The sequence below is a fragment of the Arachis stenosperma genome, chromosome 1 (assembly GCF_014773155.1).
Source record: "Arachis stenosperma cultivar V10309 chromosome 1, arast.V10309.gnm1.PFL2, whole genome shotgun sequence".
NCBI classification, from domain to species: Eukaryota; Viridiplantae; Streptophyta; class Magnoliopsida; order Fabales; family Fabaceae; genus Arachis; species Arachis stenosperma.
In genome coordinates, this window is record NC_080377.1 from 120,274,235 (window position 1) to 120,297,331 (window position 23,097).

Here is a 23,097-nt window from a genome sequence, read left to right on the forward strand (position 1 = left end):
CCGCCTTGTGCATGCAACAATCCATTGGCCAGCGACAAACCCTTAAATGGAGTTCAGTACCGCGATGGATTAGTCCTTGACCTACCGGGTTGGGGGATACCGTGGGAAACCAAAAAAAAAAATAATAGGGTCTTCCTACTTGCTACCTGGCACAATAAGTATGAATTGGTTGGCGTTTCTTAATCGAAGCTTGTCTTTTCCCAAACTTAGTAAATTCTTGTAAGAAATAAATACAAGAGGAGGACAAGTTCACATGACCATATAGCTTTGGTGGCCCATGGCTGATGCCACCCTATTTATTCCTTACTTTGTTTGCTTCTATTTCTATTGTCACAAACTCATTTATTTCATTAGAAATATGAAAAGTGGAATCACTAGTATAATAAAATGAAAATTAGATCTTTATCTTTCTTGAGATAAGATAAGGTTATATATATTACGGTTTCTTTTATCTGATGTGATGTTGTAACCAACCAATCAATCACTAATTAATAAACAAAATTAAAGAGGCTAAGGCATGTGATATGAGTAGCAGAGTGAAGGGAAAAAAAACAATGAAATTGAAAGGATTGAAATCTCAAATATGTTTGTTATTGTTGTTAGTGTTACTCCTCAATTTCTCCCTTGTTTTCTTCACTCCCTCAAATGAAGAACAACACCATATCATTCATAGAATTCACTCAGATTCTCCCTTCCCACCTTCTATTACAAGAGGCAACCAACATCTAAAAGAACTTCTCTCCACCGCTGCAAATAATGATTCACTAGTTCATACAAGGATCACTAGTTTGGAGAGAATTGAAGGTGGCTTGGCACGGGCACGAGCCTCCATTCTTGAAGCTATTAGGTCCAGCAACCACACAAAACCAAAAGGATCCATTTACTTGAATCCTCACGCTTTTCACAAGTAAGTTGCATACTATTTTTTATCTGTTTTAACTTCTCTTTGCATACCCATAAATGGTTAAACAAAAATGTGCACCCACATGTACTTTGTGAGTTTTTTATTTTTAATATTAGGATATATAGTGGGTAATACCCAAAAATGAGGTTCTGAATATATGTTATGCACAGATATGGGTTTGATAATTGGCGTATTCAAAAATCGTTAATATCGATTTTAAACAAATTGTGAATAGCATTTTCTATTAGGAGAGAGTGTAGAAAGAGAAGCTGAAGCGTTGGATTAGGTAAAAACGACTAGGATCAATAAGCAAAATGAGGGTATCGATTTCATGTTCTTATAGATTTAGAATTTATTTTCTCTTACTTGAAATCGTAAGTCCTATTTTCTATATTTTTTGTCTTATTCAAAAATCGTTAGTCTCATTTTTATAGCATTTTGTCCATTCTAAAATCGTTAATAATGATTTCTTGTTGTATTTTCTCAATTTCCATATCAACAATGCATTACACTAAATTAGCATAATATCCCCATATTACACTTATGCTTTGATAATATCTAAAAAAATTAGCCGTACTTTTATATTTCAATATATATACTTATTTGGACGTCATTATCTTAATAAAAAAAGATTTTTTTTAATAAAAAATAAAAAAAATTAAAAAGCTGTAATTTATATTTTTTTAAATATTTTTTTCCTTAAAAAAATATTTTATATATAATAAATAAATAAAAAAGATACTTTTATATTGTTATATCTAAACATAATTGATAAATGAAAAGATCTTTTTATATGAGATACTCAAACATAAAATTATTTTTACTTTTCTATAAGATCATTTTAAAAAAGAATAACTCAAAAAAAAAATCTCTTTTCTAAAAGCTCACCCAAAAAAACCTTATACTTTGTACAAATGTCAGATTTAGTAGTTAATTTTTTTGTGTACCCAACATAACTAATTGACTAACAACTGTGTTGGTATAATCACATAACTAATGTAATGTAAGAATGGAACAGGAGTCAGAATGAGATGAAGAAGAGGTTCAAAGTGTGGGTGTACAAGGAAGGAGAACAACCATTGGTGCATGATGGACCTGTTAACAACAAATACGCGATTGAGGGACAATTCATTGATGAAATAGAGAACAAGAAGAGCCACTTCATTGCTAACAATCCAGAACATGCCCATGTGTTCTTAATTCCGTTGAGCATATCAAAGGTGATTCGGTATGTTTACAAGCCAAGAAGGTCGAGATATGACTATGACCCTGAGCGCCTACAGCGTCTGGTGGAGGATTACATTTCTGTTGTTGCAACCAAGTACCCTTTTTGGAACAGAAGCACAGGTGCTGACCACTTTCTCATTTCATGCCATGATTGGGTGCGTATCTTCTTTTATAGAAAAGACTCATGTGCAGTTAATTTGTTTTCATACCGTTTTTAAACGAATTTTTTGTTTTTATTATTAGAGTAGTAGTGTCATTTTTTTAAAATGTGGATTGTTGGGTATTATATTCAAATGTGGAATCGTTTAATTAGAGAAGTAGAAATTGATTTATTAAAGGTACAGAAATCAGACTGTTCGATTTGTGTTAAAAATAAATAAAAAATTTAATGTACAAAAGTCAAATTATCCGATTTGTATTAAAAAATTTAAATACAGACATAGAATCTTTCCATTTATGTTTTTTCCACCGTTTCTACTTTCATAATAAAAAAATTAGCCAATTTAAATATTATCTTCGTATAAAGATAACTTTATATGAAATTTTAACTTGTATTCATGGAACAGGGTCCCAGAATTTCGTATGCGAATCCCCAACTCTTCAAGAACTTCATGAGGGTATTATGCAATGCCAACACCTCAGAAGGCTTTCTACCCAACAGAGACGTGTCCATCCCCGAAGTGTACCTGCCAGTTGGAAAGCTAGGCCCACCAAACACGGCCCAACACCCCGCTAAAAGGACAATACTAGCCTTTTTCGCAGGTGGGGCGCACGGTTTCATTAGAAAAAAATTGCTCAAGCGTTGGAAGAACAAGGACAAAGAAGTCCAAGTCCATGAGTACCTTGAAAAGGGCCAAGACTACACAAAGTTGATGGGCCTAAGCAAGTTTTGCTTGTGCCCTAGTGGATATGAAGTTGCAAGTCCTAGGGTTGTGGAAGCAATTTATGCAGGGTGTGTTCCAGTTATAATTTGTGATAATTACTCTCTGCCCTTCAGTGATGTCCTTAATTGGAATAAATTCTCCATGCAAATTGAAGTTGGGAGAATACCGGAAATTAAGACTATTTTGCAAAATGTAACACAGGATAAGTATATGGAGTTGTATTTTAGTGTGAGGAGGGTTAGAAAGCATTTTGTGATAAATAGGCCTGCAAGGCCATTTGATTTGATTCATATGATACTTCACTCAATATGGTTAAGAAGGCTAAATTTTCGGCTAGTAACTTCATAATAAGCTGATTTCTACATAGTCTCTTTCTTTCTTTAAAATATATATTTTTTGGTGTTGTCTTTGAAAAATTAATAAAAAAATTAATAATAATTGAATATTTGTGTGTATTGAATATGTTAATTTTAAATACTTTTGATATTTAGTTACTGTATATATAAATTTTAAGAGAAAACGTTATACATTTTCGAAGAAAAAGATATAAAAAATAATTGGTAAGAGATACAGGTGGTAACTGCCAAATGTTTTACTTATTAGTTTTGAAAATTTATCAAGAAAAATGCTTCACAAAGCAATTTTTAGTATTTTTTGTCATTATTTAATCAGCATAAATAATAAATTACTTTTAATAAATAAATTTTATTAATTTATGTATGTAAATTCTAAATGCAAACTGTATTAATTTATGTATATAAAATTCTAGTTAATATAAGTATAAACTATATACTTTTTGTGTATAAAATTTTTGTAAACATGGGTATAAATTATTATTGACTAAATATTGGACAAAAATAATAATTTTTACAGTTATGCTACACATACAAGCCTTTTTGTCTTATAAGTTGGACAAACCTAACAAAAACTACTCTCACCCAACTCAAGCGTGTTAAACACGCGCATTACTCAACTGTTTTCAAAGCGCGCTACTCACTTTTATGAACGACTCTTCTTCTTCGATCAAATCAATAACCGTCGAGACTCAAGACACATTCGAAAACTCTGAAAAAACTTTCAAACTCCTCGCCAACACTCGACGAAATCAACAAGCAAACATCAAAATCGCCATAAAAAAACACCGAAAAGAAAGAAGAAATATTATTTAAGGTACTGTTTCACTAATCTTCTAGGTTTTTCAGGTTTCTCTTTCTGATTTCGAAGGCGAAGCATTATATCGTCGTATTTCTCTTTTATTAAGTAGATTCATTATATATTCTTAGTTTAAAGTAGATATTACTCTTTTGGTGAAACTGTTCAAGTCGATTATACTGTTTTACGTACTTTTAGTGAATGTTTTAACGTATTTTTTCATCTATTTTTGTGCATGTTTGTATGTTTTGAAGTGAGTTTGTATACATATAAACTTTGTACTATATTTTAAGTGAACTCATATTTGGGTGTATATGGCCAATTTTTTAGTGTATATCAATCAAATTCGAATGTGACTGCTGCTTCTAGTGACATTTTGAACCTAAATATCTTTTTGAACTCATACAATATCATGTAATCCAAAAAAAATACAGGTGTATGTGTCTGGTATATATATCAAGAGTATTCAAGTATAACTTGTGCTTGAGCTTGTAGTGTCATTGTATGCATGTTTGGTTGACTGGTGCTGTTGTACTTGTGCTTGAGCTTGTAGTGTAACTGGTGCTGTTGTACGTGGGCTTGAGCTGTTATTTGGGTGTATCTAGTAGTTATTTGGGCACATATTGCTGGTATTTGCATATATATGGCTGATATTTGGGTGTATGTGACTGTTATTTGGCTAGTATTTTATCTATTAACAATACTTTTTATTCCTTATAGTAAAAATGACAAGCAAGAGCGAAGGTGGAAAAAAATACAATATAAGCACACACACACATATATATCTTATACCAAGTCAATTTTTTCTAGTATAAATATAGCTTATTTAAATGACTCATTTTGCTTTGTTTACAGCTAACCAAGGATTTGAGATGCTCCACGCGACTATTGAATGAAAAGTTTAAAAAAATAAGTGAGGCAAAGAAGGCCATCGTTCGGAAATTAGGATTTGGTGGTCTGATGCACATCCCGCTGATGAATGTGCCACACAAACTGTTGAAGGAGTTGGCTAATTCCTTTAATTTGGACAAAAATAAATTGGACAAAAAGGCACGGTTCGTTGAAAATTAAACCTAAAAAAATAGGAGCTGCCCTTGGTCTCAATGCATCAGGTAACTGATTACAGAAAACCTTTATACTTGCATTTTTTGTAATCTATTATTTGTAATATATTATTCTGATATCATGTAATCAAAAAACAAATTTAGGTGTATATGCTGGTATTTGGATGTATTTCAAGTGATTTTGAGTGTAATTGGTTTTATTTTTTATAGGAGACCTATTTCCCAAAAAAAGAACTTGTAAAGATCTTTCTGAGGAGAACAAATAAATTTTTAGAAGGTTCCAGGAAAAAACATTAAAGAATATGACCAATCAGATAATGAATATCGGTGTTGACAACAATCAAGATCACATAATTTTCAAAAGGATTTTCATCCACTATATTCAAATGGCATTCTTGTTGCCAACTACCATAAACAAAGTATCTCCTGACCACATGGCTCCAATTTTTTTACTGGACAACATAACAGAGTGCAACTGGGGCATCCATCATCAAAGGCATAACCAATTACCGTTTGAAAAAGAAAAAATTGATTGATGGCTGCCTCTATACCTTGATGATAGTATATTTTCATCTAACAGAATACACACACACAAGAAAGGAGAAGCAATCCCTGGACTGCCCTGGGTTAGCCATTGGAATAGGAAGCTAATGGTAGCGAGGATCAGAGTAGAAATTGATGGTCATATGGTAACTGAACATAATACTTTCTCTAATTTGGGAATATTTTTTTATGTAAATGGTGTAAACTAACATTTCAACTGTTTCAGGGCATCGTCAAGAAGGCGGAAGTGAAAAAGAAATTGAAGAAAATGAAAGAGAAAGAAAAGAAAGAAAAAAAGAAAACGACAAAAAAGAAGAAGGTAAGTTCATCCGAGAGTGATTCATGAAAGAGTAAATTTGCTTTTTTAGTGTATTTTGTCATTTTTAGAGTATTTTTTGCTAATGATTGTTTGCTCTCCAGAATGGTATCCAGAAAAAGGAAACAGATTGTGGAGGATTCCTCTTCAAAAAGTGAAAGTGAATCTGATGATGAGTAAGATTCTCAAATTGTCATTGCATTGCTTTCTTTTCTATTTATTATCAAAATTTGATGTATTAACAGAACGTTTCTTATTTAATTTCAGAAGCGAAGAATCGTCACCAATAATAAAACAAAAATCCAAGAAAAAAAATTCAGACACCACCCAAAAAGTATGCACTGCTTTCGGAAGTATTTTATCATCAGTTTTGTTGTATTTGTCTGATTCATATTTTTTTTTATTTCTAAGACGTAATCCAAAAAAAGAAATACATTGTTGAGGATTCATCTTCTGAACAACAAATTGAATCCTATGATGTGTAAGATACATTGTAAAGCTATCTTGTCCTTTATCTTCAAAATTTTATTTGTTAACATATTCTTTTGTATGTACTGTCAGAACTAATGTAAGAACTGAAGAAATAAAAAAATTCTTCAGAGAATCAAAAAAGAAAAAAAACCAGTGAAAAGGCTATACAAGGGTATGTTGAATTTGGGTGTATATTATCAAATTTAAGGGACTTTTTGTTGCTGATAATTGTTTTTGCTTTTCCAGGATGAAGCTGGGCTCCCATCGATGGAAGCTCACTATGATTCATCCGAAACGTAAGATCCTTTATTTGATAGAATTTCGAGATCCTGATTTAATTAAATAGTATTTTTATTGAATGATGTTTATTCCGTGCTTAGAATGCCGGATGTGAACTTAGGAAGCGAAAATGATCCTGTGTTTCAAACACAAACGGATCAAAACAGCGTAAACAAACCCGCGAATAGCATGTAATTTCTGTTTCTAATGCCATTTGCTTAATTCTTTTGCTACCATCTACTTCTAATTTTGTATATATATTTTTTTCGAAAAAAATCCCTTTAATATTTTATTAAAGAAAAAAAGGCATAAAAAAAGAAAAATATGCAACTACGTAAGTTATCAATGTTTCTTTTTAATGCTTTAGGTGTATTTTGACATTATTTTGGTGGATTTCAGGTTGGGTTTGGAAGAAGAATTAGTCAGTGACCCAGCTCAACAGAAGATGATCATTGTTCGGATGGAGACACATTCACAATCTAAACCGCTTGATATGTGTGAGTTTTATAACTAAATTTCAACCTTCTAATCATCTATTTTAAGGGAGTTTTTTAACTTTTTATTTTTGTCTTGTTTAGAGTTCTGATTCAAGTATGCATGCCTCCATCGTAGACAATAGCAGCAAGCCCTATGCAAATTGAACCATCCCCCTAAAGTCTCCGAGCAAGCACATTAGCGAAGAAACAATTAAGGGGTAAGGAATAATATTCAGGTGTATTTGGTTATTATTTGAGTATATTTTTTCCTTATTTGGGTGTATCTCATCTGAATTGAGCTGTAATTAGTTTTTTTATAATTTAAATCTTTTTCTCTAACCCTGCAGCACTCCACAACCCCAGCAACCTGCTGAAATCACACCCACAATGCTAGCAACTCATTTTAAAATGTAAGTTCTACACAATATAACTCTCTTTCAATATCATTTGTCTATTCTTATTCTTATAATATCTTATATGTCATCATGCAATAATCCACCCCCTGAAGCCACTGCTGCATTGATGATGATCGCCAACACAACATCCTATGTACTAAAACAATTTTCGGCGCCATCATTTAGCCTTGGCTTCACTGATTTGAGTCAGGAAGAAACGTTGACTCAGGAGGGGTGTCCGGGATCTGAGAAAGGAAAAAGTCCTGAGACACCAATACTAATTAAAGAATTAGAACCCGCCCCGCTTCTACCCGCGGATAGTAAAACGTTGAACCCTAACCCGCTCCTGCGGGTACCCGCCCCGCCCCTATAATTATTAAAATCTAATAAATAAAATTAATTTTCAAAATTTATATAACCATCATCACATACATAACATAAATTAAAGTAAAAATTTAAATATGATACAATATTATTAATTATTTACTAATTATTTTACATATATTATATATATAGCGGGGCGGGTGGGGGCTAGTATTACCTAAACCCGACCCCACCCCGCCCCTCCCAAGAATCTGCCCTGCTAAAAACCCGCCTCGGTGCGGGATGGGTAATTACCCGTCCCGAGCGGGTAGGGGCGGGGTGGGTACCCGAGAGTTCGGGTGGTATTGCCATCCTTAGAGTTGGTGGAGCAAATTGCAAACATTGGAGTTGTAGCAGCATTGAATTTTGCAGAAGATAAAATTCCCCCGCTCGAAAAGCAGCCTGCCGACCAATTTTTTAAAAAGTTTGAAACTCTTGCAAGTAGGACGGAATGTCGGTTGACCTGAAAGAAAAGTGCTACCTTTGGGCCACACATGTAAAGACCTACGAGGATGGAGGTACTAATGAGTGGGAGCTAACGTGCATCCTCAATGCCTAACAACTGATGTGATTATCAAAAATCCACTTCATGTCTCTAAAAGCTAGTACATATATCAAAACCGAGGTAATATTAGAATAAGATTAATGATTTTATTATGAGCTGTGACTGCAATGTTAATTGATGTAATTAATTTAGGTTTTTTGTTTTTCTAGATTGTCACAGGTATGCGTCTGATTCTGAACAAACAAAATATTAAAAGATTTGAAGAACAAATTTACTGTCTCCCCCTACTATTGTGGTAAAGTGTATTGAACTCAATTTTGGACGTATTTATGTAACGTATTGGGTGTAGTAACTATTTCTTTCGGCGTTACACAAATGTTGTAGAACATGGCAATTGGAAATCATAACGGCGGCGAGTTCTTACACACAAAAAATAAAAAGTCGTTTGACATTCAAGACTATAAAATGTTTATACCTTTTTTGGACCTGAAAAAATTGGCATCCCATCCATATGTAAAGTTTCATTTTTAAAACTTCTTATCACAATTCTTTCGTTATGTGCCAATTAAGCTAAAACACTGTTCAATGTGGTCATACTTCAGATATTTGCACCTGTTTGCTATGGGGAGCATTGGTGGATAAGGTTTGCTGATGTTAGAAAAAAAATTTTTTGTATCATTGACCCGTATCACAAGAAGTGTCCCTTCCCAGACAGATTGAAGTTTAATAAATTTGTTGTAAGTTGATTCTGTTGTTTGTATTTTAATATTTGGGTGTAGTTTTGTTCAAAATAAGGTGTATTATGGGATACTTTGGGTGTAATCAGGTATTAAATTTAGTCTTTCTTATATTTTGCTTTGTTTTTTGTTTTTAGGGATATGTGATTTCCAGAATTAGGGTATATGCCAGGAGCACCTTCAGAAAAGACGATCATGAAATTGAACCGTCATACATCAACATTGCAGGACAAAAATGGAGTATAAATCTTTCTCTCTAAAAATTATGTATTTTCTCTTGGTGTCCTATTTTAATTTGCTAATTTATTTTTGGTTTTCAACTATGATTGTGCAGTTTATGTAATGAAATGACTTAAAATAATCGAGTCTCAAAACATTAAAAAGGAAAAAATATAACTGAAAAAATTGGACACAGGTAATTATGTTTAAAAGTATACAACTCCCTATTACTTTAATAAATTAACAGAATTCAATAAAAGAATATTCTTTAAACTATAGGCGGAGGTGGATCACTTTAGAGTTGAATACGTTTTATGGATTCTGTTTTATGAGATGAATCAAGACAGAGCTACAGCCATTAAGAAAAGTGAAGCAAAAAGATTGTCCAAGTCATCTGTAGTGTTGTTGAGTCCATGTTGTCAAATAGATTCAGATGATATTGATAGTGATTAGTTTGAGTGTTGTGTAGTCTCGAAATAATTCAAACACTTTTTGTTAAATTTGTAAATATTTAATCCAATATTATTATAATTTTTTTTTGCATAAATAAACTGTCTGTACTGTATTCAAAAGCAGTCAATTACAGGTTCAAAAAAATCAAAGAAAACAATACCAAACATACTAATACGCTGAATTACTTTTATAATACACCAAAAAATAACCAAAATACACCCATATTGAGTGCTTACATATTTTCATGAAAAAACCAACCAAGAGTTATGGGAATTCAAAAATTTGAATTCTTAACCTCTTTAAGAATTGAATTATATATGTATTACAAATTTAAAACAAACAGATATAAACAAGATACTAATTTCCAACATAAACAGCAGCATCTCAAAAAATATAAAAAAAATGTCAAAAACAAGAGAATGCAAAAATACACCTAAAAATTCATCGGTTACACCCAAACACTGTCACTATATACCCAAAAATCTATCCACTGCTGCTGGATCTCTGAACTGATAATTCATAACATGTCTATGATATTGGCTAGAATTTGGTTGCACCACTGATGCGCCATAAAAAATGTTCAACTGGAAAAAATAAACTTACATATTAGCAAAACTATTAAAAAAATAAACTCAATTACCTCCTGTTTAAAGAACAACACTTTTACCTTGCTTAGAGCTTTCGTTTTCTTTTTCTTTGAGGCATTTGCAATTTGTTTGTCCAACTTTGAACCTAGACTATTTTTGGGACGTCCTCTTATTCTCACCCTTGGAGGGCTTTGAAGCTGTTAACGAATTCTAAGTTAGCATCTTCGTGAGATAACGAACATGTCTCCTTCCTTTTAGCTTTCAGTTCTTGCATCTCAACCACGACGTTATCATAGGCGCAGTACAGAATGGCAATGAGCTCTTCAGATTCTGATACAAATTCACATATATTTTGCAAACGAAACACCAATTTGTCAAACCTCTTGCTTCTTGGCTCCAACAACGGCTCATCGTGGCTGCTCTTGATGTGTGTGTCTCCTCTTTATATTCTTGCTCCATCATTCCAATATGTATCTTGGTGAGACTTTGTTTACTCATTCAAAGCTTAACACGCTTAGGACGTGACGGCACAATATCCCTATTGACTCGAATAATAAGCACTGACATTTCACTTAGGCTGCTACCGAGTCGTATGTAACCGCAAACCTGTTGAATGTTGAGTTGGAAACTTGTTGTACAACTTCGTATACCAAATAGCCTAGAGCGGTGTTCGTTGATCTTGTGATGCAATTCACTTTCCCTCTGAATTGTGCTTGTACTTCCTTAAACTTCTAGTGAGTGTACACCTGTTGAAACTGAGCTTCTATTGAGGATTTTGTTACACACAGTATGATGGTGTGAAAATTTGCAGCATCCGATTCTCTCTCTCTTTGCTCCTTGCTTCCGCGGCAATTATTGTATTGTTTGATGAATTGGATAAGTGAGTTGTTCCGCGTAATGAACTTGTTAAAAAAGGCATGCATGCTCTCGCTCCATTTTGTGCTTCTCATTCTGGTCCAAAAGTGGTGATCGAGATAAATTGTAATCCATATATGACGGTCTTCGTAAAGCTTTACAAAAAATACCTAAATCAGAACTATAATACACCCAAAAACATGCAATTTACACCACTGCTACAGATTTTAAAAGACATTACCTGAAAGCCACTTGTTGTCCACAAAACCATATTTCATCAGAAAATTATTCCAATTCCTATCCAATGATTCTTTGGTATGAGAGTTCCAAACAACATGGCTCATGTCTTGTTCGATTTCAAGATGTCTCTTGTAGGCGTTTAATTTGTTTGGAATCTTCTTCATGATGTGCCAAATACACCAATGGTGAATTGTTGTGGGCATACAAGCCTCGATAGCCTTTTGCATCGATGCGCATTGATCGGTGAGAATCCCTTTCGGAGCATTTCCTCCCATGCAACGAAGCCAATATTCAAATAACCATTTGAAAGATTGAATATCTTTGTTTTTCATCAAAGCGCATCCCAGAAGTGTTGATTGATCGTGGTGATTTACCCCGACAAAAGAACCAAAAATCAGATTATACCTGAAATAGATTACGACAAAATAGAATTGAAGTCGTTAAATACACCCAAATAATCAATGTCTACTCCCAAAAACATCCAATATACACCTTTGCTGCAGATTTATAAAATAACATTAATTCAACATCATAAACCAAAACAGCATATTACCTGTTTATATTGTAGGTGGTGTCGAATGAAATAACATCTTTTAAATACTCACAGACAGTCCTGCTCCTTGCGTCCGCCCAAAAAACAAGCTTAATTGACTGATCTTCCTCGAGTTTGAGCTCGAAAAAGAAATTCTGATTCTTCTCTTATATTCTTTATAAGTATTTCTCGAATTCTTTTGCATCCTCTAGTTCCGAAACATTCTGCACTTCTCTCGTGATGTAATTTCTCACATGTTTTTCGATAAAATTTAACTCGTGGGGACCCCCGGCTGCTGTCACAAATGATTAGTAAGTTTTGCTTGGTCTGATTCCGACTTCCTCGTTATTCTCTATTGTACGACGCACGGGCATGCTTAGTTCCCTGTCCTGTTTAAGCATCTCTGCATGATTTGCACAGCAAAGATGTGAATGATGCAACACGACTTTGAAAATGATCCAAATACCGATGTCCTTCAATATGTGTATATAAATTCTTGCAGGACAATTTAATCCTGTTGAGGGGTTTGTCTTCTCCGTCGGAGATATTTTTTATTTCTATTTTTCCTCTCTACTACATATAATCAATTGATTCTTAATTTCGTTTTCCTTCCTATTTGTGCTCTGAACTCTTGTAGAAAAACCTGCAACTTTTGAATAATCCTTATAGAATTTTGCAGTATCTTCAAGGATGTTAAAAGTCATCCCAACTTTGGGAACAAACTACTCATCAACATCACAGAGGAACTGCAAAATACACCCAAAATAGTCCATAATACACCATATTAAAACAAGCATAAACTATAGAATGCAAATACAAATATAAAACCATCATAAAAAGTAACAAAAATCAAATTCATGAATCATCATCAAACAGAAACTAAACTAATTCAACTAAAACAATAAGACAATTCACCCTCAGGAATAGCAAATTTCACAGGCAAGGTTTGTAACATTATTCAGTTCCACAATCATAAACTACTAACAAAAATATTAACTGAAATTAAACCACACCTCAGAAACTTCATTGGATTCAAATTCAAAATCCACTTCGTTCTGATTCAGTTGACAATCTGAAGTTGAATCATTCATTGTCTTCAAAACGATTTCAGAGTTTGATTTTAAAACAATTTCAGAGTAGAACTTGATTTCAAAACGATTTCAGAGCTTGATTTCAGAAACAATGGAAATCGAGAAAAACGAACAAAGAAAACGCAGAGAGAAATGTACGTAAACGCCAAAGGAGAACGCAGAGAAAAACGCATGAAAGAGATCGCAGAGAGAAGGCAAGAAAATGCAGAAGAAATTCGAAAAAGGAAAAAAAATCCTTTTGAAAAAAGAAGTTATATATTCACGCGTTAATTGAAAAATTTGTTAAGAAGCGCGTGGATCAAACGTGCCAGAAGAGGTGCGTTTTAACTGTAAGTGAGTATATGAATTTGTAAGACTTGTATAGCAAAAACGCTTGTATGTGGAGAATAATTCTAATTTTTATTCATCATATAGCATTGCTAATTTATTAATTCCAAATAGCAAAATTGGTAAATAATATTGGAAGTGATATTTTCCTCATATTTCAAAGATAAACGTCGGCTACAAGATAATGCAAAATGTATATTTTGGAATAAATGACTAAAACAAATCTTATTTTGGAATTTTTTCTGTCTTAAAATAGAAAATTTATCGTCCATAAAGTGGATATTTGATATTTTCATGTTATCAAAAGAATAAAAATTAGGATATGTAATTATTATTCTATCTCAATTATTATGATTTTTTGTCAAAGAGTTTTACGTATTATTGAGAATATTGAAAATAATTTCAATCATTTATAACACTAAATATATAATATTTTTAAAAAAATATAGTATTTTTAAAATATAATTTTTTAGAATATATTTTTACCCTTAACTAAACGTCAACCAACTATTGTATATTACATATAAAATCTATATATATTTTGTTTGCAATATACAATAGTTAATAAATCATATATAGAATCATTTTTACGAATCAAATAAATAAGGCTCAAAATTATAAAGATGTTCTAAATACAATTTATTAATTACACATCTATTTTAGGGTAAAACACTATAATAAGGCAAGGAGAATAAAATTTTACACAAATAAGCCAAATAGAAAATTGGTTCATGAATCCACCACCGCATATTACTATATAGTTCGAATTAGGTTCATTCGAACTCTATTCACACATAATTCGAATCATATTGGTTCGAATTATACACAAATGCACATACACTAATTTGAATCATGTTGATTCGAATTACACTCACAAACGCTGCACATAGTCATTCGAATTTGACAGATTCGAATTACTTATAATTTAATTCTGCCCATTTTTTATTAAAAAATTAATAATTGATTAAAAAATTAATAATTAAAAAATTAAAAAAATATATTTTTTATTTCATGCATTAAAAAAAGCTAACAAAACATTTTACTCTATACAAAATAATTTTAAAAAATGGCTTAAAAGATATTAGGAGTATTATAAAAATTTGTAATGTCCTAATAACTTAGGACATTAAAGAAATACTCTACATAGTCAATAATAATTTAGAAATTAAAAAAATATAGTTATAACCAGTATTTACCTAAATTACTAGAATATTACAAACTTTTATAGTACTCCTAACATTTTTTAAGCCATTTTTTAAATTGTTTTGTATAGAAAATGGCTTAAAATGGCTTAAAATGCACTTTATTCTAGGCAAAATAATTTAAAAAATGACTTAAAAAAATGTTATGAGTACTATAAAAAATTTTAATGTCCTAATGACTTAGGACATTAAAGAAATACTCTACATAGTCAATACTAATTTAGAAATTAAAAAAAATATAGTTACAACCAATATTTACCTAAATTACTAGGACATTACAAATTTTTATAGTACTCCTAACATTTTTTTAAGCCATTTTTTTAAATTGTTTTGCCTAGAATAAAGGGCATTTTTAAGCCATTTTCTATGCAAAATAATTTAAAAAATTGCTTAAAAAATGTTAGGAGTACTATGAAAGTTTGTAATATTCTACTAATTTAGGTAAATACTGGTTATAACTATATTTTTTTTAATTTCTAAATTATTATTGACTATGTAGAGTATTTCTTTAATGTCCTAAGTCATTAGGACATTACAAATTTTTATAGTACTCCTAAAATCTTTTAAGCCATTTTTAAAATTATTTTGTATAGAATAAAATATTTTTTTGTGGTATAATTTAAATAAATTTATTTAAAAAAATTATAAAAAAATATTCACGAGCTATTAAAAATGCGCAAAAGAGTATTGTATGAAATTTGAATTGATAACTCACTAATATTTTAAAGAAGTCTCGTAATAAAATATTTTGTTAGCTTTTTTTTAATGCATGAAATAAAATATATATTTTTTAATTTTTAAATTATTAATTTTTTTTAATCAATTATTAAATTTTTAATAAAAAATGGACATAATTAAATTATGAGTAATTCGAATCTGTTCAATTCGAATTACTATGTGCAGCGTGTGTGAATGTAACATGATTCGAATTAGTGTGTGTGCGCGTTTGTGCATAATTCGAATCAACATGATTCGAATTATGTGTGAATAGAGTTCGAATGAACCTGATTCGAACTATATAGTAATGTATAGTAATGTGCGTTGGTGGATTTATGAACCAATTTTTCATTTGGCTTATTTGTGTAAAATTTCATTCTCCTTGGCTTATTATAGTGTTTTACCCTCTATTTTATTTATATCTCTATATAAATCGAATTAATTTAACTCGATTTATACTAAATATATGTAAATATCAAATCAATTATTAATACAACATATATATCTGATTCGATTCAATATTAATATAACATGTTATTACTATACCATGTATATATATAGTAAATTAAATAAATTTAATTCGATTTATTATTTGTACAAATTATTGGTATTTTTTATTTTTTAAGTTAATTATATATTATTTTTTATTAATTTTAAAATATAAATATCAATAAAAAATATTCTATATTTATATTTAAATAAAATATTAAAAAATTAAAATAAATAAAAATTTAAATTTGTATTTTAATTTAATTTTAAAAAAATTATATCTTTACAAATTTATGAATTTAAAATAAAATAATAAATAATTTTTAATTTTTTTTAACTTATTAGTATTTAAAATTATTATTGGGAGTTTTTATGTTAGAAAAAGTTAATGTAAACTTTTGTTGTATCATCATGTGATATGTTTACTCCAACTTCAATTTGAGTGCTTTAATTTTTTGCGCCGTTAAATTAAAGAATTATTCCACTGATGGAATCAAAATTTCAAAATAGCTCTCCTATGCTATTTTGGATGGATATATTTTATATTAATTTTTTTAATATAAAAATTTTGATAATAATTCTTTATATATTAATAAGTTAAAGAATAATTTATGATAAATTGTTGAAATGATTTAGTTTTTGTTTTGACTTTTAAATTTATAAATTTATAAAAATGTAAATTTTAGAATTTAAACTAAAGAATAAAATTTAAATTTTTATTATTAATTTTTTTATATTTTATTTAAATTTAAATAAAAAATATTTTTTATTAATATTTATATCTTAAAATTAATAAAAAAATAAATACATAACTAACTATGTACAAATAGTAAATTAAATCAGATTTATATGTATATATTGTATTAGTAATAAATAGAATAAAATTAATTTAATTTACATGTATTTTGTATACGGAAAATCTCTGTATACAAGTGATTAGGGCTTGTAAGTATTACAAGTCAATTAACCCCTAACCTCCCAAAACGCGCTGCAACTGCTACGTCCCTTACACGCGCTATATAAAGATCCCGCGTATATATAACTACCAAATTTAAAAGATTTGTTTCCTTCTTTGTTCTCCTTCTTTCCAAATTTGCTCGTTCTTTTTCTCGTGCGTCTTCCCCTGGTTTTTCGATCGTTCTTTTCTCCTCATTTCTCACTGGTTTGTTCTTCGTCATTGACGTTAGTTCCTCTCTCTGTAACTCCAACTTCGTTTTCTATTCGATTTTTTGTTTTCTGAAATAAAAGTTTGAACTCGTTTTGAAGATAATAAATGATTCAACCTCAAATTGTTAGCTGAATTAGGGCAAAGTGGATTATGAATTTGAATCTAACGAAGTTTTTGAGGTTTGATTTACATACGATTACTCTGAATTTTGTTGCAGTTATTTGTATAGCATTGTGTAGCTGAATAATTTGTGAACATTGACTGTGAAACTAACACGTGAACATAAATCTGTGGATTGAATGTAATGTATTAGTTTTGATTAATTATCTGCAATTTATAGCAGACGCTCGGGTGTATATCAGAATTTTTTGGGTGTATTTTTGGGGGAAGTGTGGGTGTATTTACAGTTTATGGCTTTTTTTGTTATTTTAGTTGAGTTGTTGTCGTTCGGGTGTATTATATCAGACATGATTGGGTGTATTTTTTGTTTTTAACTTGGTGTATTCTGCAGCCTCTCTCTGTTTTTGATGACCAGTTTCTTCCTATTTTAGTTGAGTTGTTGTCATTCGGGTGTATTAAATCAGACATGATTGGGTGTATTTTTTGTTTCTGACATGGTGTATTCTGCAGCCTCTCTCTGTTGTTGATGACCAGTTTATTCCCAAGGTTGGAATGACATTTACCACCCTTGAAGATGCTAGAAAATTTTATAGGAACTACGCCAAGGCTGCAGAATTTTCTACAAGAGTTCGGAGCACAAATAGGAAGGGAAACGAGATTAAGAATCAATTGATTACATGTAGCAGAGAGGGAAAATGGAAATCTAAAATATCTCCAACCGAGAAGACGAATCCGACAGCCAGTTTAAACTGTCCTGCAAGAATTTATATACACTCATTGAAGGATGTTGGTGCTTGGATCATTTCAAAGGTTGTGCTGGATCATTCACACCCTTGCTGTCCAAGTAAAGCATAGATGCTTAAACAGCACAGGGAACTAAGCATGTCCATTCGTCGTACAATAGAGAATAACGAGGAGGCTGGTATTAGACCAAGCAAAACTTACTAATCATTTGTTGCGGCTGCCGGGGGTCACCGCGAGTTAAATTTTATTGAAAAGGATGTGAGGAATTACGTTACGAGAGAAGTGTGTAATGTTTCTGAACAAGAAGATGCAAAGGAATTTGGGAAATATTTGTTAAGAATGAAAGAGAATAATCAGAATTTCTTTTTTGAGCTTGAACTCGAGGAGGATCAATCGATTAAGCTGGCTTTTTGGGTTGATGCAAGAAGTAGAGCTGCCTTTGAGTATTTCGGAGATGTTATTTCATTTGACATCATCTACAATACAAACAGGTAACAAACTGTCCCTGTTTATGATGCTAAATTAATGTAATCTTATGAATCCGCGGCAGAGGTGTATATTAGGTGTTTTTGGGTGTATACAAAGTATTTGTTGGGTGCACCTAATGATTTTCCATTCTGCACTATGGTAATTTATTTCAGGTATAATTTGGTTTGTGGTTCTTTTGTCGGGGTGTATCACCACGGTCAGTCAACACTTCTTGGATGCTCTTTGATGAAAAACGAAGAAATTGAATCATTCAAATGTTATTTCAATGTTGGCTTCGTTGCATGGGAGGAAATGCTCCAAAAGGGTTTCTCATCGATCAATGTGCATCAATGAAAAGGGCTTTAGAGGCCTGTATGCCAACAACAATTCACCGTTGGTGTATTTGGCACATCATGAAGAAGATTCCAAGCAAATTAAACGAGTACAAGGGACATGCAGAAATTAAACAAGAAATGAGCCAAGTTGTTTGGAACTCTCATAGTAAAGACTCATTTGATAGGAATTGGAATGATTTTCTGTTGAATTTTGGTCTTGTGGACAACAAGTGGCTTTCAGGTAATGTTTGTTTAAAATCTGCAGCAGAGATGTAATTTAAATTTATGTCGAGTGTATTTATAGTCTATTTTTGGGTGTTTTCTGCAGATCTCTATGAAGACCGTCATATATGGGTTCCAATCTATCTGGATCACCACTTCTGGGCAAGGATGAGAAGCACACAAAGGAGCGAGAGCATGCATTCATTTTTTAACAAGTTTATTACCCAGAACAGCTCGCTTATTCAATTTGTCAAACAATACGATAATTGCCTCGGAATCAGGGAGCAAGCAGAGAGAGAATAAGATGTTGCAGATTTTTATACGGTGATACCGTGTGCAACTAAATCCTCCATTGAAGCTCAATTTTAAGATGTGTACACTCATCAAAAGTTTAGGGAAGTCCAAGCAAAATTCAGAGGAAAGGCGAATTGCTTCACTAGATTAACGAATTCTACTCTAGGCTATTCAGTATACGAAGTTAGAGAACAAGTTTCCAGCTCAATATTCAATAAGTTTGTGGTTACTTACGACTCAGTAGCAGCCGAGGTAAAATGTCAATGCTTATTATTCGAGTCAAGAGGGATATTGTACCGTCACGCACTAAGTGTGTTAAGCTTTGAACAAGTAAGCCAAGTGTCACCTAGATATATACTGGAACAATGGAGCAAGAAGGTAAAGAGGCGATACACACACATCAAGAGCAGCCACGACGAGCCACTGTTGGAGCCAATAAGCAAGAGGTTTGACGAATTGGTTTTTCGTTCGCAAAATATTTGCAAATTTGCATCAGAATCGGAGGAGCTTACTGCAATTCTGTACCGTGCGTATGATACCGTCATGGTTGAGATGGAAGAATTGAAAGCCAAAAGGAAGGAGATATCTTCTTTATCTCACGAAGATGCCAACTTGGAATCCGTTAACGAGCTTCAAAGCCCTCCAAGGATTCGAACAAGAGAACATCAAAAAAATAGGCTAGGTTTAAAGTTGGACAAACAGATTGCAAATGCCTCAAAGAAGAAGAAAACGAAAGCTTTAAACGAGGTAAAAGTGATGTTTTTTAAATATGTGGTAATTAAGTTTAATTTTATCGTTAATAGTTTAGCTAATATGTGAGTTTGTTATATTCACTTAAACCTCTTTGATGCCGGATCAGTGGTGCATTCAAATTCTAGCCAATATCAAGGGCGTGTTATGAATTATCAGTTCAGGGTACCAACAGCAGCGGATATGTCTTTGGGTGTATAGTTACAGAATATGGGTGTAAAAACACTGTTCTTTTGGGTGTATTTTCTGAATTTTCTTGTGTTTTGCATTTTACATATATATATAAATATATATACTTCACAATCTGCTGTTTATGTTATAAAATATTGTTTGTTTTTTTTACCACGGTTTAAGGGGTTTAGGATTTTAGGGTTTAGGGTCTTAAGGTTTAGGGTTTTAGGGTTTAGTGTTTTAGGGTTTAGGATTTATGGTTCAGGGTTTTAGGATTTTAGGGTCTAGGGTTTATGGTTTAGGATTTTAGGGTTTTAGGGTTTAGGGTTTTAGGGTTTAGTGTTTATGGTTTAGGGTTTTGGTTTTTAGGGTTTAGGGTTTAGGATTTTGGTTTTTAGGGTTTAGGGGTTAGGATTTAGGATTTTAAGGTTTAGGGTTTAGGGTTTTGGTTTTTAGGGTTTAGGGGTTAGGTTTTAGGGTTTTAGTAGTTTGGGTGTATATTCAACTTTTTTTGGGTGTAGAATTTTATGTTTTGGGTTTATATTTAGTTATATGTTTTCCTTTATACTTTACCACCTGTAATACAGAACTTTTGAATATAGCACAAACAGTTTAACAGCACAGACAGTTTTACTATGCAAAATAATTTCATTGAATAGAAGTTGTTTATAAATGTAAATTTTTACAGCATGTGTTCTATTTGCAAGACTACCTAACAGTTACATTAATCAGTTTCAATATCATTAGAATCTATCTGGCAATACGGACTCAATAACAACGATGATGGCTTGGACAGTCTTATTGCATTACCTCCTCGAATGGATTTGGCTTTGTTTTGATTCATTTCATGGAATAGAATCCGGGAAGCATATTCTACTCTAAAGTGGTTCACCTCGTCCTACAGTTAAAAGGAATATTGTGTTTAATGAACCATGTTAATTGAGTAAAGTAATACAGAGTTATTTTGTTTTAAGCACATTTACCTGGGTCCAGTTTTCCCACTCATACTTCAACCTTTTAGTGTTTTCGGGCTGAAATATCTCAAGCCACTTCATTACGTAAATAGCACAGTCATAGCTGAAAACCAAGAAAATAAATTACAAATTACATATAGGAAAGTTTAATTTTCAAAGTTAAAGATTTTATACCATGTTTTTTGGCCTGAGATGTTAATGTATGGCGGTTCAATTTCCCTGTCCTTGTCCCTTGTCTTCAGAGGTGGCCCTCCAGCATATACTCTAATTCGTGAAATTACATATCCCTTAAAACACAAAACAAATTAGTAATACATGGATAAATACACTCAAAGGAGCACAAACTTAAAACTTATTTTGAATAGAAATACACCCAAATATTAAAATAGAAAACACAGAACCAACTTACAATGAATGTATTTAGGGCTGTTCTTTTATCGGACGGAGATTTCGTGTGATATGGGTCGACTATATAAAATTTCTGCTTTCTTGTATCAGCCAACCATAACCACCAATGGTCTGAATGGCAAACGGGTGCAAAAATCTTAAATATGTTCAGATTGAACACTGTTTTAATTTATTTGCCACATATGTAAAAAATGGTAATAAGAAGTTTTTGAAATGAAAACTTACATAACGATGTGATGCTATTTTTTAAGATCCAAGAAGGGTATAAACATTGGGTAGTCGTCCATCCTGAATGGCCTATTGGTTTTAGCGTTTAAGAATACCCCTTTTGGATGATTTACAATAGCCATGTTCTGCAAAAATAGTGAACACCCAAATAAATACCAAAATACACCTAAACGAATGCAAAAAATAAACCCAAATGAATACACAACTTACACCCAATTGAACACAGAAAATACACCCAAATAAACACATAAAATACACCCAATGTAAGGAAGAAAATACATCATAAGGAATGCAGAAAATAGACCCAAAATTTGTGTAACCAACCCTTACCACAATATCAGGGGGGAGACAGTATACTTCTTCTTGAAAACTTTTAATCTTTTGCTGGTTTAGGATGAAGCACATGGCAGAGACAATCTAGAAAAAGATGCCAAAATCAATTTACATCAATCAGCATTGCAGTTAATTTTGGTGATAAAAATATTTATGTTATTGTAATATTACCTCAGCTTCTATATGTGTTTCAACTACGAGTGGTGCAAGGTGGACTTTTGACAAAATGTATTTATCTTGGGCTTGGAGTGTGCACACAGTGTCAAACTCATTAGTTAGTCCATTGGCGTATTTCTTCACTCGTATGGCCCAGAGGTAGCATTTCTCTTTCATGTCAGAAGTAAGTTTATTCGTCCTCGCAGGAGTTTCAAACTTCTCGAAACTCTCTCCGCCACTCTTCATTGGAATCTGCATACTTTTTTCTTTTGTTGTCACCCTACCACTTGCAATTGTGTGTACCAGATCCCCTAATTGTTATAGCAGTTTTGGGGTTTCTGGAATTTTTTCCCTCCCTCCTTCTTGCGTTGACGCCCCCTCTTGCGTTGTTGCTTCTTCTTGGCTTGAATCAGTCAAGCCAAGGCTGAATGATGGCAATGGATCTGCTTTAGGAACATACGATGTTGTCTGTGCCATCATCATCAGCGCAACAGCATATTCTGGAGCTGGATTACTGCGTGATCATGTATAACGTATTATAAGAATAAAAATATACGGATGATAACCAAACATTGATTTTACTCTGATGAACTTACATTTTAGAAGCGTGGGTAGACAAATGGGTTTGCTTTTTTCAAGTTGTTGGGGGGTTCAGGAGTGCTGCACGGTACATAAAATTAATCATGATGTAAAAAAAT

At 32.1% G+C, this 23,097-nt stretch overlaps 1 protein-coding gene across 1 annotated transcript; it reads left to right on the forward strand.

The window, feature by feature from the left end:
• Positions 1–516: 516 nt before the first annotated feature.
• LOC130941914 (probable glycosyltransferase At3g42180) lies at positions 517–3,388 on the forward strand. The gene is made up of 3 exons (XM_057870558.1): positions 517–907; positions 1,923–2,286; positions 2,698–3,388. Exons 1-3 carry the CDS (start codon positions 525–527, stop codon positions 3,361–3,363), a joined length of 1,413 nt encoding a protein of 470 aa, XP_057726541.1. The 5' UTR covers positions 517–524; the 3' UTR covers positions 3,364–3,388.
• The last annotated feature ends 19,709 nt before the right edge of the window (positions 3,389–23,097 follow it).

Bases quoted from the DNA above. Each gene is read 5' to 3' on its own strand.
- LOC130941914 (XM_057870558.1), top strand. From the start codon at position 525: ATGAGTAGCAGAGTGAAGGGAAAAAAAACAATGAAATTGAAAGGATTG. The intron at 908-1,922 runs GTAAGTTGCATA...AGAATGGAACAG, and splicing joins AATCCTCACGCTTTTCACAA to GAGTCAGAATGAGATGAAGA. The intron at 2,287-2,697 runs GTGCGTATCTTC...TTCATGGAACAG, and splicing joins TCATTTCATGCCATGATTGG to GGTCCCAGAATTTCGTATGC.